This window comes from Alosa sapidissima, chromosome 4, assembly GCF_018492685.1.
Source record: "Alosa sapidissima isolate fAloSap1 chromosome 4, fAloSap1.pri, whole genome shotgun sequence".
NCBI lineage: Eukaryota > Metazoa > Chordata > Actinopteri > Clupeiformes > Clupeidae > Alosa > Alosa sapidissima.
In genome coordinates, this window is record NC_055960.1 from 35,936,463 (window position 1) to 35,952,048 (window position 15,586).

Genomic DNA, 15,586 nt, shown 5'->3' on the forward strand with positions numbered 1-15,586 from the left:
CCTCACATTCATAAATTGCTGTCAGACAGGGAAAGCCAGTCAACCTAGCCGTTTTTAGGGCTTCTTAAAACCATATTTTAGCTCAAATATTTCTTCCACTGTACAAGTACATATTATGCTTTAATTGTAGTGGGTGCACTCCACATACTTACATAGGTAGCCTATGGGCCTGCAGAACAGTAGGCTATTAAAAGCATTCTGAATAATATCTATAATCAGGCTGTATCCTACAGAGGTCATAAACTAAGGATTTGTTCTCGCCACGCCACATTATCTTTCTGTACTGTTCATCCACACAGATTAAAATCACTTTCAAGAGTGCTGAAACTATTTGACACCATCCACATTAAGTGGATTCTTCTGCAACTGCCAACTGTCTGCCATTGCAAAACTCTGGTTGACATTGTTATTCATTGACATTGACAGGACTGAGAGAAAAGCAGACAAAGTTCCATTTATAGTCTACATCATGTCATCAGACAGCACTGCTGGATATGCCCAATGATCCAGGCTTCTAATTAGCGCTGCCTCACGATCATCGCTAATGCCATTAGCGTCTAGTAAATCATCACCTTCACTTTGCTAGCGCGGAGACACATTGCTGCTGTCATGATAATATATACAATCTGATTTTTAACGGGGGCTTTCAACATTAATGTAGTTTTAATGTATCTTCATCCATCGCCATTTCCCGGCACTAGTTAACGAACCCTTTCTCGTCGGAGTGCTCTTTGCTTTCTGCTCATAGCTCACTTAGAATTTAAATATGGCTGAGTAGGAGGAATGGCCTACATTTTCACCTGAAAGTACTTGAGGGAGGAGAAGGCTTTTCCTGTCTGTCCTTGCAGTGAACTTCCCTTGAATGTCAGATCCTCCAGGTAGCTAAACTAACCCTCGGTGCTGCACGTTGGTAGCCTGGCTGCTTTGCAATCTTAATACCGCCTGCTTTCAGCCAAGGTCTTTTGTGTAGGCCTATGCATTTCCTGTAATTAAAATGGCTGCCAAGTTAACAAACATGTGCAGGCTTTCCAGACCCAGTCCCGTTGGTTGTTGGCCGTTGCTATGAGGATATGTAGAGTAAGTGTGACAGAATTACAGTAATCTAATCCCCGTCTCCATGTCTCAGATGGACCTTTTGACCAGATTAGCTGGTGTCTTGCTACTGGGATGGCAGAGATTAAAAAGGACAAACACATGCACTTGCTGGTGAGTGTAAACAATGATTAACTCTTCCACTGAGGGTGTTCTATTCTGGGTGTCTTTTGGTGCAGTGCTTTTTTTTTTAGTTCAAATGTGTCCTAAAGGTTTATCAACCTGGTTTATTATCTGGCAGTTAAAAATGCAGTTTGGGACTTCATAGTTAAGTTATAGAATTGCTGTTTCCTGCCAACAAGTAAGTGTCAGTGCACCACAAAAGAACACACAGTTAACCTTTGAAGACTGGCTTGAGCTGGAGTTTCTTGAAAAACTGCCGTTCACTTACACAGGCCCAGGTTGCCCTTAGCATGGGAAGACGTGTACATTGTACATTGGGGAAGACGGATAAATAGCTCCCCCAACTGACTGTAATATGTTACTACAAAAGCAGAACTAACTGAATTCTATCCTCTAACATTTTACATTGTACAAACAGTATAGGCTGTTAATGCAATAAAGAGAGATGTTGGTAAAATTATACAAATACTTATAATACAAAATATAAAATAATACAAAAATCATATAGTATAAAGTCAATTGTATTACACATGTGTAGCTAGGCTATTGCATGTGCCTGAATTTATCACTAAATCACAAAATCATCCACACTTCCTGCACAGGCTACATCCACCCAAATGTTGGCTCTCTGGTGCTCTCTGCTCTGACACACACTTTAATGAAACCTTGGGTCACGTCAATAGTGGCCAGTCCAAGCAGTCTGGAGGAAAACAGCTTAAGAACTCTTGACGAAAGACCTTAAACGTTCCCACCGCGATTCTAATTCATTGGTTTGGTTCATCCTTTCTAGGAGATAAGGGAGGCTCTGTGGGGGGTCAGGTCTGATACCACATCTAATTTCAGCCAAAGATAGCACCAATCATTTCCCCTTCCTTAAAAAAAAAAAACCCAGCGCCACCACGCTCAGCGCATACAGACGGCGTAAATGAGTCTGCCTAAGCCTGTGGAGCCTGGCTGGCGTTGATAAGAGAGCCCTCGCTGAAGGCTCCGCCAGTCCAGGTCCCCTGCCAGGTCTCGAGTGGCTGTCGGAGTTAATGAAGATCCCTGTCTTGGCGGGCAGAATGCAGCTACAGGGCTGAGAGGCCGTGCTAAGCAGGGGAGTGCTAAATGAGTTGTAGCATGCGTTCTTTTTGCTGCATTTGACAGCATTGATGTCTGTGGTGGCTAGTGTGGCGCTACAAGAGGTGGCATTCAAGGCAAGGTGGAAGGCATTCAAAATACTAAACATGTGTTTATAATGGTCTCTCTGAAATTAGGAATGAACAACCATCTTATTAAGCAAGAAATGGATCATGTTCAAAAACTAACAATAAAGGTGCATCGTTGTGTATAGACAGAGATAACACAACGAGGCACCTTTATTGTTAGTTTTTGAACATGATCCATTTCTTGATACTTCTACCAAAGTACCAAAGAAAAGCTGTGTGAAGGGTTTTTAGTTAGCCCCACAATATTTCCTATGTCATACCCTACAGGGTAGAGTCTTACATATCACAAGCCATATTCTTTACAATTTCAATTCAATTTAATATCATTTCTAGAGCGCCAAAACATTGCACATGTCTCATGGCGCTTTACAGGGTGTTAAACAGTCAGTTTACAGACACACATATTTTAATACGATGACAGTCCAGAGGTTGTAACAGTTGGATGGGTCACAGTTGAATGGAGCTTGGTGTAAAGTCACCTTCAGTGCCATGTATGGTTCAAAGTGATAAAACCTTCTTTGTTCTCACAATGAAATATGCGATCACCAATCTTATTGTGAATGAATAAAGTGCAGCAGAGACGTGCAGCTAAAGAGCAGGACTACAGTCAGTCATCTTAGCGATTGATACAAGAGGTCTCTACACAAGTGCACTAAAACTTTGTCGCCAAACACACACCCTCTTTCTTCGGAGACCCACACACTTTGATCCTCTTGAACTCCTCGGATATTTCCAGTAGGGTCTTGCCCTTGGTCTCAGGCAGGAGGAAAAACCCAAACAAAGCACCACCCAAACATGCTCCAGAGAACAGCAAAAAGCTGAAGGATTTCAGCTGGGCCTACGGAAGGAGAGAGAAGTGAGATGAGAGAATGCCAGAGAGACAGAGAGAGAGAGGTCTCCATGGGGGTGGGAATTACACAGAGTTTTCTCAACCCCCAGAAAACTCACCCAGCCAGCTGTAAAAATTGCAATCTTTTGCTGTCAAACTTTAATATGCATTTAAGCACTTTCAAAGTGACGGCATTTAATAAGTGCATGAGAGATATAGAGTCTTAAGCACAAGGATCTAGAGCCTATAAGAACTGATCTACAAATAACAGCTCATTAAGTAGTACAATCTGTAATTGTAAACGCAGAGTAGCTAATTACAGTGCATGAAAATGCACTGTTCTGTTATCCAAAGTCTTCTTCTTCTTCTTCTTCTTCTTCTTCCCACCACATTTCTGTGTCTAATTCAGCTTTAACCAACGTAGAAACTTCGTTCAAACTTTGTAACGTAGGTCTTGAAAAGGACACGTGGGGAATGTATTTTTCACTTTTGTAAACTTTATACTTTTTGAGATATTAATAAAAAACAAGCTTATTTTTCCCCATAGACTTAACATGGGCTGATGACATCACAATGGGCTAATTAACTTGATTTGCACCTGTATCAACAACCAGCTGCTCAACTAGGTCCCATCAAAAAGCTAGTTAAACTGATTGCACCTGTATCAACGGCTTTCTGCTCAATTAGGCCAACTCTCTCTGTGTATCTCCATTCTACAAGGATATAAGGCACATTCCATCCAACTTTCTATCCATTTATCCTCTTCAAACCATTCACTCATCTACCCATTAAACTATCCCATCAACATCCATTCAACAATCTGCCTATCAACATCCATTCAACTTTCTGTCTATCGACATCCATTACACTATCTAGATTTAACTTTTAAACTATATACTCTGTCTCAGGCTTTAAACATACAATCTGGCTCTACAGATCCTGTTCAACTATTTCCTCTGCCCACAACTGTTTCAAAATAAATGTCCTCACTACAATAATTCACTATTAAATAATTTAACTATTTAAACTACTCAACTATTTAACTGTTCAGCCATTTCAACTGTAAGTTGTTATCAACTATGACTTCTGCCAACTGTTATCAAATAAAAGTTTGTTTTGCATTTTATGTTAATATACAGTATGTTTATATTTTCATGCACTGGTAATTTCCTCGAAATTACATTTTCTAGTTAAACCTATTAAGCCTGGCTACTTTTGCATGATAGACCCACATGCATAACAATGGTGCATTGTTCTTCAGAGATCTTAATGACTTTACCTTTCAGCCGGAGCAAAGGAATCTCAAAGAACTCTTCTTAGGGCTAGTCCACATGTACGAAACCGATCTTTTTTTCCTCCGTCTCCCTGAAACCGCATCAAGAATATTTGCGTCCAAACGGATCCATCTCAACACGACTCAACACGTTACTTCATACCCCAGGCCTATAGGTGGCACTGTTTCTTTACAGAAATTGACCAAAGTTTGTGTGCTTTACAAACAGACAGAATAGGCTATGACAAAATGGCTAGTGCAAGGAAACCAGAATTGTTTGTGTGGACTGATGGTGAACTGTCAACTGTAGTCAACTGTAAAACTATAAACTTTATTTTACGGTTTGTGAAGGGTGCAGTCCCGTCCTTTATTTGGCTAACGCAGGTAGGCCTACTAATCACCTTTACTTTCTTTGGTTGTAGGATAGTCCGTGATTCACATTAGTTTTGGCTATCACCGCAATTAGGGTACTAAACGCAAGGCTTACCCAAGTTCTAGGGTATTCTGTCGCCACATTTATAATATTGCTATAAAACCTTCGTTAGTAACAGTCAATACGTTTGCCTGCATCAAATCAAATCGCGCATTTGCATTCAGTGTGCTACCAGCTTAACGTGAGTTCTAAGCGTATTTGTATGCTTATATCTGATTTCACTCGACTGTGAATGCATGTATATTTGTTGTAAGACATGTAAAATAAATGAATGACACTGGCACTACGCACAAATTAATGTAGCCTAAACTTACACCGCACTTTCCTAATAACTTAAGTTCTCTCGCGTCACTGACAGTAGCTAGAATGCATTAAAAAACACCGGGGAAAAACAGTGTTCAGTCCACCAAGTCATAAGCTATCGGCGCTGCGCAGCACCAGTTGTGATATTTTTCTGAGTGTAATCGTAGGTAATGTCATGTATGAAAACTAGTATTGTTAGGTAATACTATAAGTGCAAGTCCAGGGCAGCTGAGGTGTGGCGATGACATCATCGATACGCAAGCAGGATGTGCGGTTTCGCTGTCTAAACGAATTCAAACGGGCTACGGTTTCAGATTTCTCCACTCTGGGACCAGGTTTCAGAAAAGTGCGGTTTTGGGCAGTGCGTTTACAGGATTCGTTTGGACGCTCGGCCAAGACGAAGCAAAACCTCTGCGTTTAACCTAAAAAGCGTCTCCGTGTGGACGGGCCCTTATTCTAAAAAAAATAATTTCATTTCTTTCAATAACAGTACGTTGCCTCCTCCACGTCATCTGACTTACTATGAGGAAGGGGAAGATGAAGCTGAGCACGGTGAACCCCAGCCAGCGCAGCGTCCCCATAAACACGAAGGCTGCAGGCCGACACGACTGGATAAAGATCTCATGAGTAAGGGAGGGCAGAACTCCAGCTGGAAGAGAGGCAGCGAGAGAATGTCTTACTTCAGCTGGCCGAAACACTCTCTACTTGAGCAGGCTGACACCATTCAGAGTATGCATAAGTGCCTGCATGTTGGGATGAAGCCTATGTGTTTGTCATACATACCAGGTCCTCCACAATAGAAGATAATAAAGAGGAAAAACAAGGCGACGGTGCAGAAAGATATCCAGGAGGCAAAGTCCTTCGCCCAAATAAGGAAGTGAGACAGAAGAGGACACATTATTGTCATTTGAATACAACAATTGGATAATAACTGACAAAAGTTAAATATAATCCTGTTCTCTCAGAATCATCTCTATCGTTATCTGAGCACGTTAGATACTCTAGGCACCTTGGAGAAATTATTTTCACCGAGACCTTTGAAGTCTTCAGCAGAAGACAAGATTTCATCATTTGTGTACAGAGGGAGGAAAGTGGTGAGGATGAGGGAGACTGACCTGCAGCAGAAGCGTGATCGTGATTGACGCCATGATCACAGACATGGCAGCGAATCCTCTCCATAGCAACACCCGTCTGCCCACGCTCTCGATGAGGAGCCCCTGTGGACACAGAGCAACACAAATAAAAACTGATAAATAAACAAGATGGATAGAGAAGTAAACGAGTGTCCAGCTGGCTCCTGGCCACGCCATCGGTCAGTGTCATTACTGCTGGTGCTGCGGAGAGGGTGGACGGCACCAGAGGAGCACGCAGGTGATTTATTATCCCGTTAAAAACACTCAGCTTTCCCCATTCACTTATGCTGACCGCCAGACAACAGACTCCGTTATTTCAGGACAGGCCTGTGTCGTGTCGACTGCAACTCACGCATGAGATGGAGGTGAAGACCTCGGACATTCCAATGCCTAGAGTCACGTAGCGGATTTTGTCCTCTGAAATGCCAGCTTCCTGGAAGATGGTGTAGGAGAAGGCGCTGATCTAGAGGAGGAAGAAATGTTTAGAATTCTGACTCAAACACATAGGACATTTTTAAAAAGTTTATTAGAGCCAGATTTAGAGCCAAGATTGAGATTGAGTATTTTGGGCTCTCCTTGGTCATGAATAATGTAGGCCACTGTAAGCACAGATGTGGTGCCGTCACCATGGTAGTTTGTTTGCATTTGGTGCATGCACATGTGATGAATTCAGCAAGCATCATTGCAGGCTCCTACCCCCAAAGCCTGTTAAAGGGTAAAAGAGGTGCTGTAGTCTTACGGCCGAGATGCCACAGAACTGGATGCAGCTGTGGACCACCAGCATGGTGATGAGCTGCCAACGGACGTTCTTATCTCGGAGCAGCTCCAGCAGGCTCTTGGAGCGTTTGCCCCCGATGGCCGCCTGCTCTGCCTTCATCTCCTCCATCTCCTTCTCATAGTCCCCAGGACCCCACAAACACTGCAGGGCTGAGAGTCCACCACCACACAGAGAGAGAGAGAGTTAGGTTTGAGTTTGGAGGTGTGCTTATTATATTCAAACTATTCTTTAAAATGTCCTGGATATTTTGATGTTTAGGTATAAAACACTGTGGGTGTTGCAGCTCCAAGCTATATGCTGTCGAACATGAGATTGGTCTTGTAACAAGTGCTGAGGTGGTTAGAGTAAATCATCTGTATGAGACTTTAGTCATGCCAAAGGCAGTGTCATCCATGACTTGCAACTCCTTGAAAGTGTAACTTATTTGGGAAGGCCCTGGCACTGACCACAACCCCCCCCCCTCCTACCCCCCACCTTTCTCAGCTGATGGGATGTTCAAATCTTGTCACCTTTCTTGCATTTCTCTGCGTTGTTTTTCTCTATAAGTAAATACCGCGGTGCCTCAGGAAAGAACGGAAGAACAAACAGCAGGATCAGGGTGAACGCTGTCGGGACACTGAGCAGGATGTTCCACCACTCCTCACGGCCTAGAACCTCCCTGACATGTTCACACAACAAACAAAACATTTTCAGTATGTCGAAAATTACATGCTTTACATTTGGATTTCAATCAATATTAGTCTTTGTGGAATACTTCTAGCTGACCTTAAGCCTGCAAACTGTCCTGCCAGTTTACCAATGGACGTGAAGGTTGCTGATGTAAGTGTGACCATTCCTCTTAGTCTCTTTGGGGAACTCTCCCCAAGGTAAATGACATGGACACTACCAAGTAAACCTGCAGTTAGCAATAAAGGGTAGACGTTATTCATTCAGTCGTTCAGCTAGATGTATTCAAGAAGCAATTTTAATTTCCAAAACACAATTGCTCAAATCTATAGATCATAATCACTTATATGGACTTTTAATAATGTATAAAAACATCTTACCTGATGTAAACCCAAACATTAACCGTGAAATGAGGATCATTTCAAATGAGTTTGCGTATTTGCTTGTTAGCATTATGGCTGAAGACACAACACTGACCACATTAGTATAGATCATAGTTTTCTTCCTGAAAGGTGAACACACTGCATGTGAATAATCCCCACAAGAATAAAAAATAAAAACATCAAATATGTGAATGTGATGATAAAAAATAACAGAAATAACAGACTAGAATATTACCTTCCCAGCTTTCCAGTGATCACTCGGACTCCCACTGACCCAAAGAATCCACCTAAGGCATAGAGTGCCACCACAGCAGACCAGATAAATGTGACTGTGTCTGGCCCTGGGGGTCCATAACGCTCTGTCCAGCTACTGTTAATGAAGCGCTTCACAAACTAAAGAGACAGCAAACCAGGGCGACTGTGTGATGGAGAGTCGTACAATATGATCTCACAGGGAAGCATTAATACAGTGTTGAAGACTTTGAAGAAGAGTGACAAAAGTATTGTCAAAGGTATAGTCCACTTTACCGGTGAAGGTGAGCTGAGGACAGTGATATGGAATCCATTCTGGAATGTTCCTCCCATTCCCAGCACAATAATGAAGAGCACAGCATTTCCCCGGATCTGCGTGAGGAATTGTGAGAGTCAGATGTTGCCTGCATCCAGATTTTACTAGATGATGGTCTCACAACAGCCAACGATGCAGGAGCATTAGAATCCCTGGCAAATTCATACAAGTTAAGCTCACACGCTGTAGAACCTAAGCACTAAACAAGCGCTTAATTGAGTGCTCTCAACTCAAATCTCTAGAATTAAACTCAATATCACTCTTTTATGCACAATTTCATGAAAAAGAATTAGGGTGCTGTCCAGATTATCAGATATGTTATGACTACCATGGGAACAATTGAGCTTGTTGTAACTGAACAAAAAAGTTAGTTCTTTTTGAGCAGGCAGAAGGCCTAAGCAGCTTCTGTGACCAATTTCTAAAACTATAAAATTCAATAGTATTTACACTGTTTAAAGGAAGCATATGTAAGATTGTGGTCAAAACTGGTACTGCAATCACTTTCAAATTACTGTAGAGCGGTGTCTCCCCTCCCCCTGCCCCCTGACTCGAGGTTGCCAACCCGGATGCCGAAACACTACTGACTTTGTGATTAGTAGATAGGTGGAGGGTCGCGCATCAGGCCAAAACACAACACAACACAACATGACAAAACACAACATCAACATCAGTTGAGGGCTGCAACTTCACTTTTTAAATGACAATATCCTGGCCGGACTACTGTTGTCAGTTAGCCTAGAAATCTAGACGCACCCTAGTGGCGGCAAATTAATTTGCTCAGCCTGTACGTCTAGTATCAAACCATAGGGATTTCTATTGGCTGACGCCGTGGACGTCATCCAATCACAGCGCTCTATTTTGTTAGAGAGTCTTAAGGCGGGATAACGACAGTCCTGCGACGGTGAACAACAAGAAAGGTGGCTATGGCGAACGAAGAGCGGTTGTTTGAATCGGCGTTGGCGTCAACTGGAGGAGTTGGACTTGTGCTTTTCTTTGAAAGTTGAGCAACACAATGCACTTAAGTCATTCCTTTCGAAGAAGGATGTATTTGCCGTTTTGCCGACCGGATACGGATATGGTCGTAGCGCTGGCCTATTGCATGCCTAGGCAGTTTGAAAGACAATTCTCTGCCCGCCCCTTGGATTAAGCGAGGTGAATGGTTCGATTCCAGACTATACATTTCAATGATATAGGATGGCCCGCCAGGGTAGTTGTCAGTGATATAAGTATTTGAAATGAACATGATTTCTTAATGTCTAGTGACATATCAGGGCCATTTTATGATTAATTGAAATACATTTCTTACATATGGTTCCTTTTTGTTACTTGTGCCTTAGGCTTACTAATCAGTGAATAAATAGGCCTACTGTAAATTCACGTCACCCACGTGCCATAATGCACATCACGTTCCAACAACAGTCATGTGTAGCATTCATTGACAAAAGCAAACTGCTGAGTCATGAACTTTGTGTTCAGAAATACTTTTTAGGTTACTCTGTTGATAGGCAATAGTCTCCCTTTAAATTCCTTGAGATTTCAAATTCATTGTATTTCCTATACTGGTACCAATTTCTTGCACAGTTTGTTATACAATTGTAAATTAACTAATTTCCTTTGCATATTAGCCTATCTATAAAAAAAAGGCCTCAGTTGTTAAAATGGTTTAATCCAGACTATTTTCAAATAAGAAAATATAGCATACTTACCAGATGTTTCAACAAACTTTCCATTTCTAGACAACGTCTTGTTCAGAGCGGTGCTCAATGCCAAGTGATATTTTTGCTCATGCAGTTAGGCATGATTAGGAGATTAATTTTTTACATATTGAGAGAGAAAGTTCAGTGATTGGTGGACAGTAGGCTACTCCTTGACAGCATTGCAATGTCCTGGCAATCTCAAAGTGAGTGTGGTTTCCAAAATGTGTATAATTTTGTTTGGGTGAAATTATAATGTAGAGTAGAAAATGAAATTAATTATTAGGCCTATTTCCCTTTACGGTGCTGCATACCACCAGAGGAGGGCAGCAATCATTTTGGTCAAGTGTTTTAGTTAAATATCACCTCTTTGTGCAATCGTTGAGTTCACTCTACAGGAAGTACAGGTTTTTGATTTCGCCGTTGTCATTGTAGCAAGAAGCTAGCTAGTTGAAGTACCAGTGTGTGTGTGATTGATAGCTCTGTGTAAAATACTCCAAAATGCCTCTGGAAAATTTGGAAGAAGAGGGTCTACCTAAGAACCCAGACCTGAGGATAGCACAGCTTAAGTTTTTACTGACACATCGAGAAGATGCAAAAGTAAAATCGGAGCTTATGGAGTCAATCAAAGAAAACAGTGAGTAACGTTAGCTAGTAACCCTTGTATAACGTTACCCAGTTTTTTCAGCTAACGTTAGCAATTAGGGTTGGTAAATTACTGTGCAGCGTTAAATTAACTCTGGCTGGTTGAAAACATATACAGATATCTGGGTATAAGTAATGTAATATAATTCTTTATAAATTTTGATGAGTTATTTGTCTTTTTATCTGTATCCCTTGATTGTTACCATGCTGTTGTAGGGTTAGCTAGTAAGCTAGGTAGAAGCTATCGGTAAATAGCTTGGTAGATTGTGCTAACAATCTTCGGCCAATTTGAGTCAGCAACTAACGTTATATGTTAGCTGGGGTGTGAGGGACGTTTGTGGACTAGCTTGCTTGCTCTCGGGTCAATAATTTCAGACACGTTTAACGTTACTCTAGTCAAATAAAGCAAAGAGTAATGGTCAACATTAGCTAAATTTTGTTCTATCATCTGGTCAGTGCTAAAGGCAATCTAACGTTAGCTCGCCAGCTGATAAAGCTAACGTCAGTCATGCACTCCGTTTTGGGGAACGTGTAGTCTAAAACTTTATTTAGGGAGGCATCTTTTTCGGTGTCTTCATTCCTGTGTATTCATGCGTGTTGGTACCATGCAAATTGTTACGATATTTATGTTTTCAGATATGGCACCTTACTACGAGGTCCTTTGCAAAGACTTGAAATGGCAAGTCGATGGGGACCTTCTGAGCAGAATGAAGAAGGCAAATGAGGAGGAATTGAAACGGTTGGATGATGTTTTGGAAGACGCAGAGAAGAATCTCGGAGAGAGCGAGATTCGGGATGCTATGATGGCCAGAGCAGAATACTTGATACGAATTGGGAATAAGGTATCGTTTACGAAGGAAACTATAATTGCGCTATATAAACTGTATGGCTGTTGCGCCTGTATATTGCATTATTTCACCACGTTGTTTGTGTAACAGACCATTGCTGATGCTGAGTACTCAGTTGATCACAAGTACATGTTTACCAATGACTATGTAGTCATTGATGTTCGTGATCAGTGTCAGTATGACTTATTTTGTGTGTGTTTGTTTGTTCAGGAGGAAGCCCTCACAGCCTTCAGAAAGACATATGACAAAACTGTAGCTCTGGGACACCGCTTGGACATAGTCTTCTACTTGCTCAGGATTGGTTTGTTTTACATGGACAATGACCTCATCACACGCAACACAGAGAAAGCTAAAAGGTAAAAGCATGCACCTGAGGTTTTGGTCTTGTAACCAGTGGCTCCTTCACCCTTTGAAGTAATTAATGAGAATAAGCATTGTTTTTTCTCTCTGAAGTCTCATTGAGGAAGGTGGTGACTGGGATCGGAGGAATCGCTTGAAGGTGTACCAGGGGCTGTACTGCGTGGCCATCCGTGACTTCAAGCAGGCAGCTGAGCTCTTCCTGGACACCGTGTCCACCTTTACCTCCTACGAGCTGATGGACTACAAGACCTTTGTCACATACACTGTGTATGTGTGCATGATCGCTTTAAAGCGACCAGACCTTAGGGAAAAGGTATCTGTCAAAAGAGCACTCGAAAAGACATTCAATCTTGCATTCAGTAACTTCAAAATATTAGTCGTAGAGATCATGGTTTTTGGTATTGTGTATTATGGTGGTTGAAAAATTATCTTCAGCTGTAATTGATGTGTATCTACTTGGTGGGTTGACTGCATAATATTTGCATCTCTTCAGGTGATCAAGGGGGCTGAGATTCTCGAGGTTCTGCACAGTCTCCCTGCCGTCCGTCAGTACCTGTTCTCCCTCTACGAGTGCCGCTACTCTGTGTTCTTCCAGTCTCTCGGTGAGTCCGCTGCATGGTGTCCAACATCCGATTTTCCTCCCCTTGGGCTAGTCCATCTGATTTGTACTGGCCCCCTCATATAGTTCTCCTGATCCCCCAAAAAGTCGCTTTTACATAAAAACTTATTTATTACACTGTAATGTATCCCCCTTTTTCTGTTAGTAGCTTCAAACTAGGGCTGCACGATTTGGGGAAAATATCATCTAATTGCACGTTTTTTGGCAGATATTGCGATTGTGATTTGATTTTTGAATGTCAATGAATTGACTCAATTGAGTTCAATATTTCAAATGTCTATTTAATTTGTGCCACCCCTGATTGGTGAGCACGCAGAGACGCAGGGACGGACTGTGGACCTCACTAATCAGAATTGTTGTGCCCTCACGCACTACGCACACCCACCAACCAGAAGTGCCATAGTTAATATATAAATGTATGTAAGTCAGAAATGTCACAAAAGTAACTGCGCACGATTATGTTTAGCTTTTGCAATAGGATAATTGCGTTGGTTCATATTGCGATTGCGATAATCGTGCAGCCCTATTTCACACACTTAGCTTCAACAAGTTAGCATCAGAGAAATGACTCATGATGGGCACGGAAAAAAAACGACCAAACGGGTCTGTAACCGGCCTACCAACTTGCCCATCATGCTCTTTCACTTGCCTCGGGCTGTTGAACCGTGGACATCCGTCCATTACTACCTCCACCTGAGTCCAGACTGAATCATTCTATTTACTTACAACATATTCTGTGTCAATATTTTTTACAAGCTTCAGTTTGTAAGTGAGTAGAAGCAGTGTTGAAAGAGTGTGATCAACTCCTCAGTACTATTTACAAAGCTGATTTCTTACATCATGTAATAACAATATATTATCATGTGTCATTGTCATAGAGGTAAATCAGTTGATCTCTATGGCGTCCAGACTTCTGCCAGTGCCGGTCGTGTGCTTTTACGAGATTGGATGAGTCATGGTTACCATCCATAACTAATATGTGAGGAAGTCAGGGCGTATGTCTCAAATTGGAGCAGTATCAGCTAAAACTACATATCCTGACAAAACGCTTTTGTCCAAAGTTACTCAGTTATCTTCCCCCTACCCCATTCATCAGTATGTCTTCCTCTGTGTCGTCTGCACACAGCTCGAGTTGAGCAGGAGATGAAGAAGGACTGGCTGTTCGCGCCGCACTACCGCTACTATGTCCGGGAGATGCGCATCCTGGCCTACAGCCAGCTGCTGGAGTCGTACCGCTCCCTGACCCTGGGCTACATGGCCGAGGCCTTTGGCGTCAGCACCGAGTTCATAGACCAGTGAGTCCCCCGCCGCTGCCCCCACGCACGTCACCCCCAGGGTGGTCCAGAGGCAGAGCACACTTCATTTGTCCCGTTTTCCTTTTTGTTTCTCCACAGGGAACTGTCCAGGTTCATCGCAGCTGGTCGACTACACTGCAAAATCGACAAGGTCAACGAGATTGTTGAGACCAACAGGTAAAAGACAAACGAGTGAAAAACTGAAAGTAATTTGGTGTTATTCGGAAGTATGCCTAGTAGGTTTTCTTACATCTCTCAATCTCTCATTTCGCAGGCCTGACAGCAAGAACTGGCAGTACCAAGAGACTATTAAGAAGGGAGACCTTCTGCTGAACAGAGTCCAGAAATTGTCCAGAGTTATCAACATGTAAGATGGTGCGAAGTCTTCAGTATGCGAGCGACCTTGATGGTTGTACTTAATACTTAATGCCTAATTAGTCAGAATAAGTTACTCTTTTTTGTGTATATAATAAAAAAAACCTTTTCAGACACTTTTTCCAAAATGTCTTAATGTGAAGTTGTACAATTCTGCCATGCAACTCGGTAAAGCCCAAATATTCAATAAGTACATGAAACATTGTGTTTGTATAAATAACTGTATAAATTATTTTTTATTTACAGAAACCTGTTACAAAACAAATAGACTATACAATCTTTACTTTAAATAGTAAGTCTAACCTACTATGTTTGTTCATGAATTACATAGCAGCCAACACACAAAAGTCCAGCTGATCAAATGATTTTGATTATGTATACAAAAAAAAGAAATCAAATATACACACTTTTACATGAGTTTCTATGTGGAACCATAACCCCATACGCAAGCTGTGTCCGGCCTCATTCACATTCCAAGTCTACGGTGCTGAGTCAAACATCATCCTCACAAAGTTTCAAATACACAGAAACATTGTCAGTTGAGTTGGAATTGGAAGGTAAACACAAACAAAAAAATAATGGTTAAGAGCAAATAATCAGACTTAAAACCTTGAAATTTGGGATTTCTGTGAAAATATAATATATTCCTCTCACCTAAAAACCCTGGATAGAAAAAAAAAAAAAGGTTTCACATGTAGGACTGGTAGGCAGGTTCATCAAGCAAGCTCCTAAACCATTTCATAACATTCAAGTAATGTAAAGAAAAAGAAACACTGAACAATACTTTCTGCCCTCGAAACAGTCAAAAGGAAACTAATTCAGGCACTTTCTTTTTCTTCATTATTTAAAAAAAAGAAAAGAAAAAAAAGCGGCAATTTAATTTCAATTAAAAGCAGTGTTTTCGGATTAAGGTTTGGCAACGATTGATGCAAAGTGTGCAAGTTCATCTACCTTGCTATTG

At 41.7% G+C, this 15,586-nt stretch overlaps 2 protein-coding genes and 1 long non-coding RNA gene across 3 annotated transcripts; 2 read left to right on the forward strand and 1 right to left on the reverse strand.

Annotated features, from left to right (window-relative positions):
* Window positions 1–791: 791 nt before the first annotated feature.
* On the forward strand, window positions 792–5,875 carry LOC121706816. Its single transcript, XR_006031170.1, has 3 exons — window positions 792–878; window positions 1,127–1,206; window positions 5,752–5,875. It is a non-coding gene; the product is annotated as an uncharacterized LOC121706816 (long non-coding RNA).
* Window positions 2,664–10,783, reverse strand: slc2a9l1 (solute carrier family 2 member 9, like 1). The gene is made up of 12 exons (XM_042088855.1): window positions 10,496–10,783; window positions 8,750–8,845; window positions 8,457–8,614; window positions 8,219–8,343; window positions 7,938–8,067; window positions 7,682–7,830; window positions 7,134–7,321; window positions 6,747–6,857; window positions 6,377–6,478; window positions 6,045–6,120; window positions 5,783–5,910; window positions 2,664–3,261 (listed from the first exon to the last, which is right to left on the reverse strand). The coding sequence occupies exons 1-12, from the start codon at window positions 10,517–10,519 to the stop codon at window positions 3,076–3,078; spliced, it is 1,473 nt and encodes a 490-aa protein (XP_041944789.1). The 5' UTR covers window positions 10,520–10,783; the 3' UTR covers window positions 2,664–3,075.
* A 101-nt stretch (window positions 10,784–10,884) lies between these two features.
* Window positions 10,885–14,739, forward strand: psmd6 (proteasome 26S subunit, non-ATPase 6). Its single transcript, XM_042088856.1, has 8 exons — window positions 10,885–11,120; window positions 11,765–11,970; window positions 12,187–12,332; window positions 12,430–12,649; window positions 12,830–12,938; window positions 14,082–14,250; window positions 14,350–14,427; window positions 14,525–14,739. Exons 1-8 carry the CDS (start codon window positions 10,985–10,987, stop codon window positions 14,619–14,621), a joined length of 1,161 nt encoding a protein of 386 aa, XP_041944790.1. The 5' UTR covers window positions 10,885–10,984; the 3' UTR covers window positions 14,622–14,739.
* The last annotated feature ends 847 nt before the right edge of the window (window positions 14,740–15,586 follow it).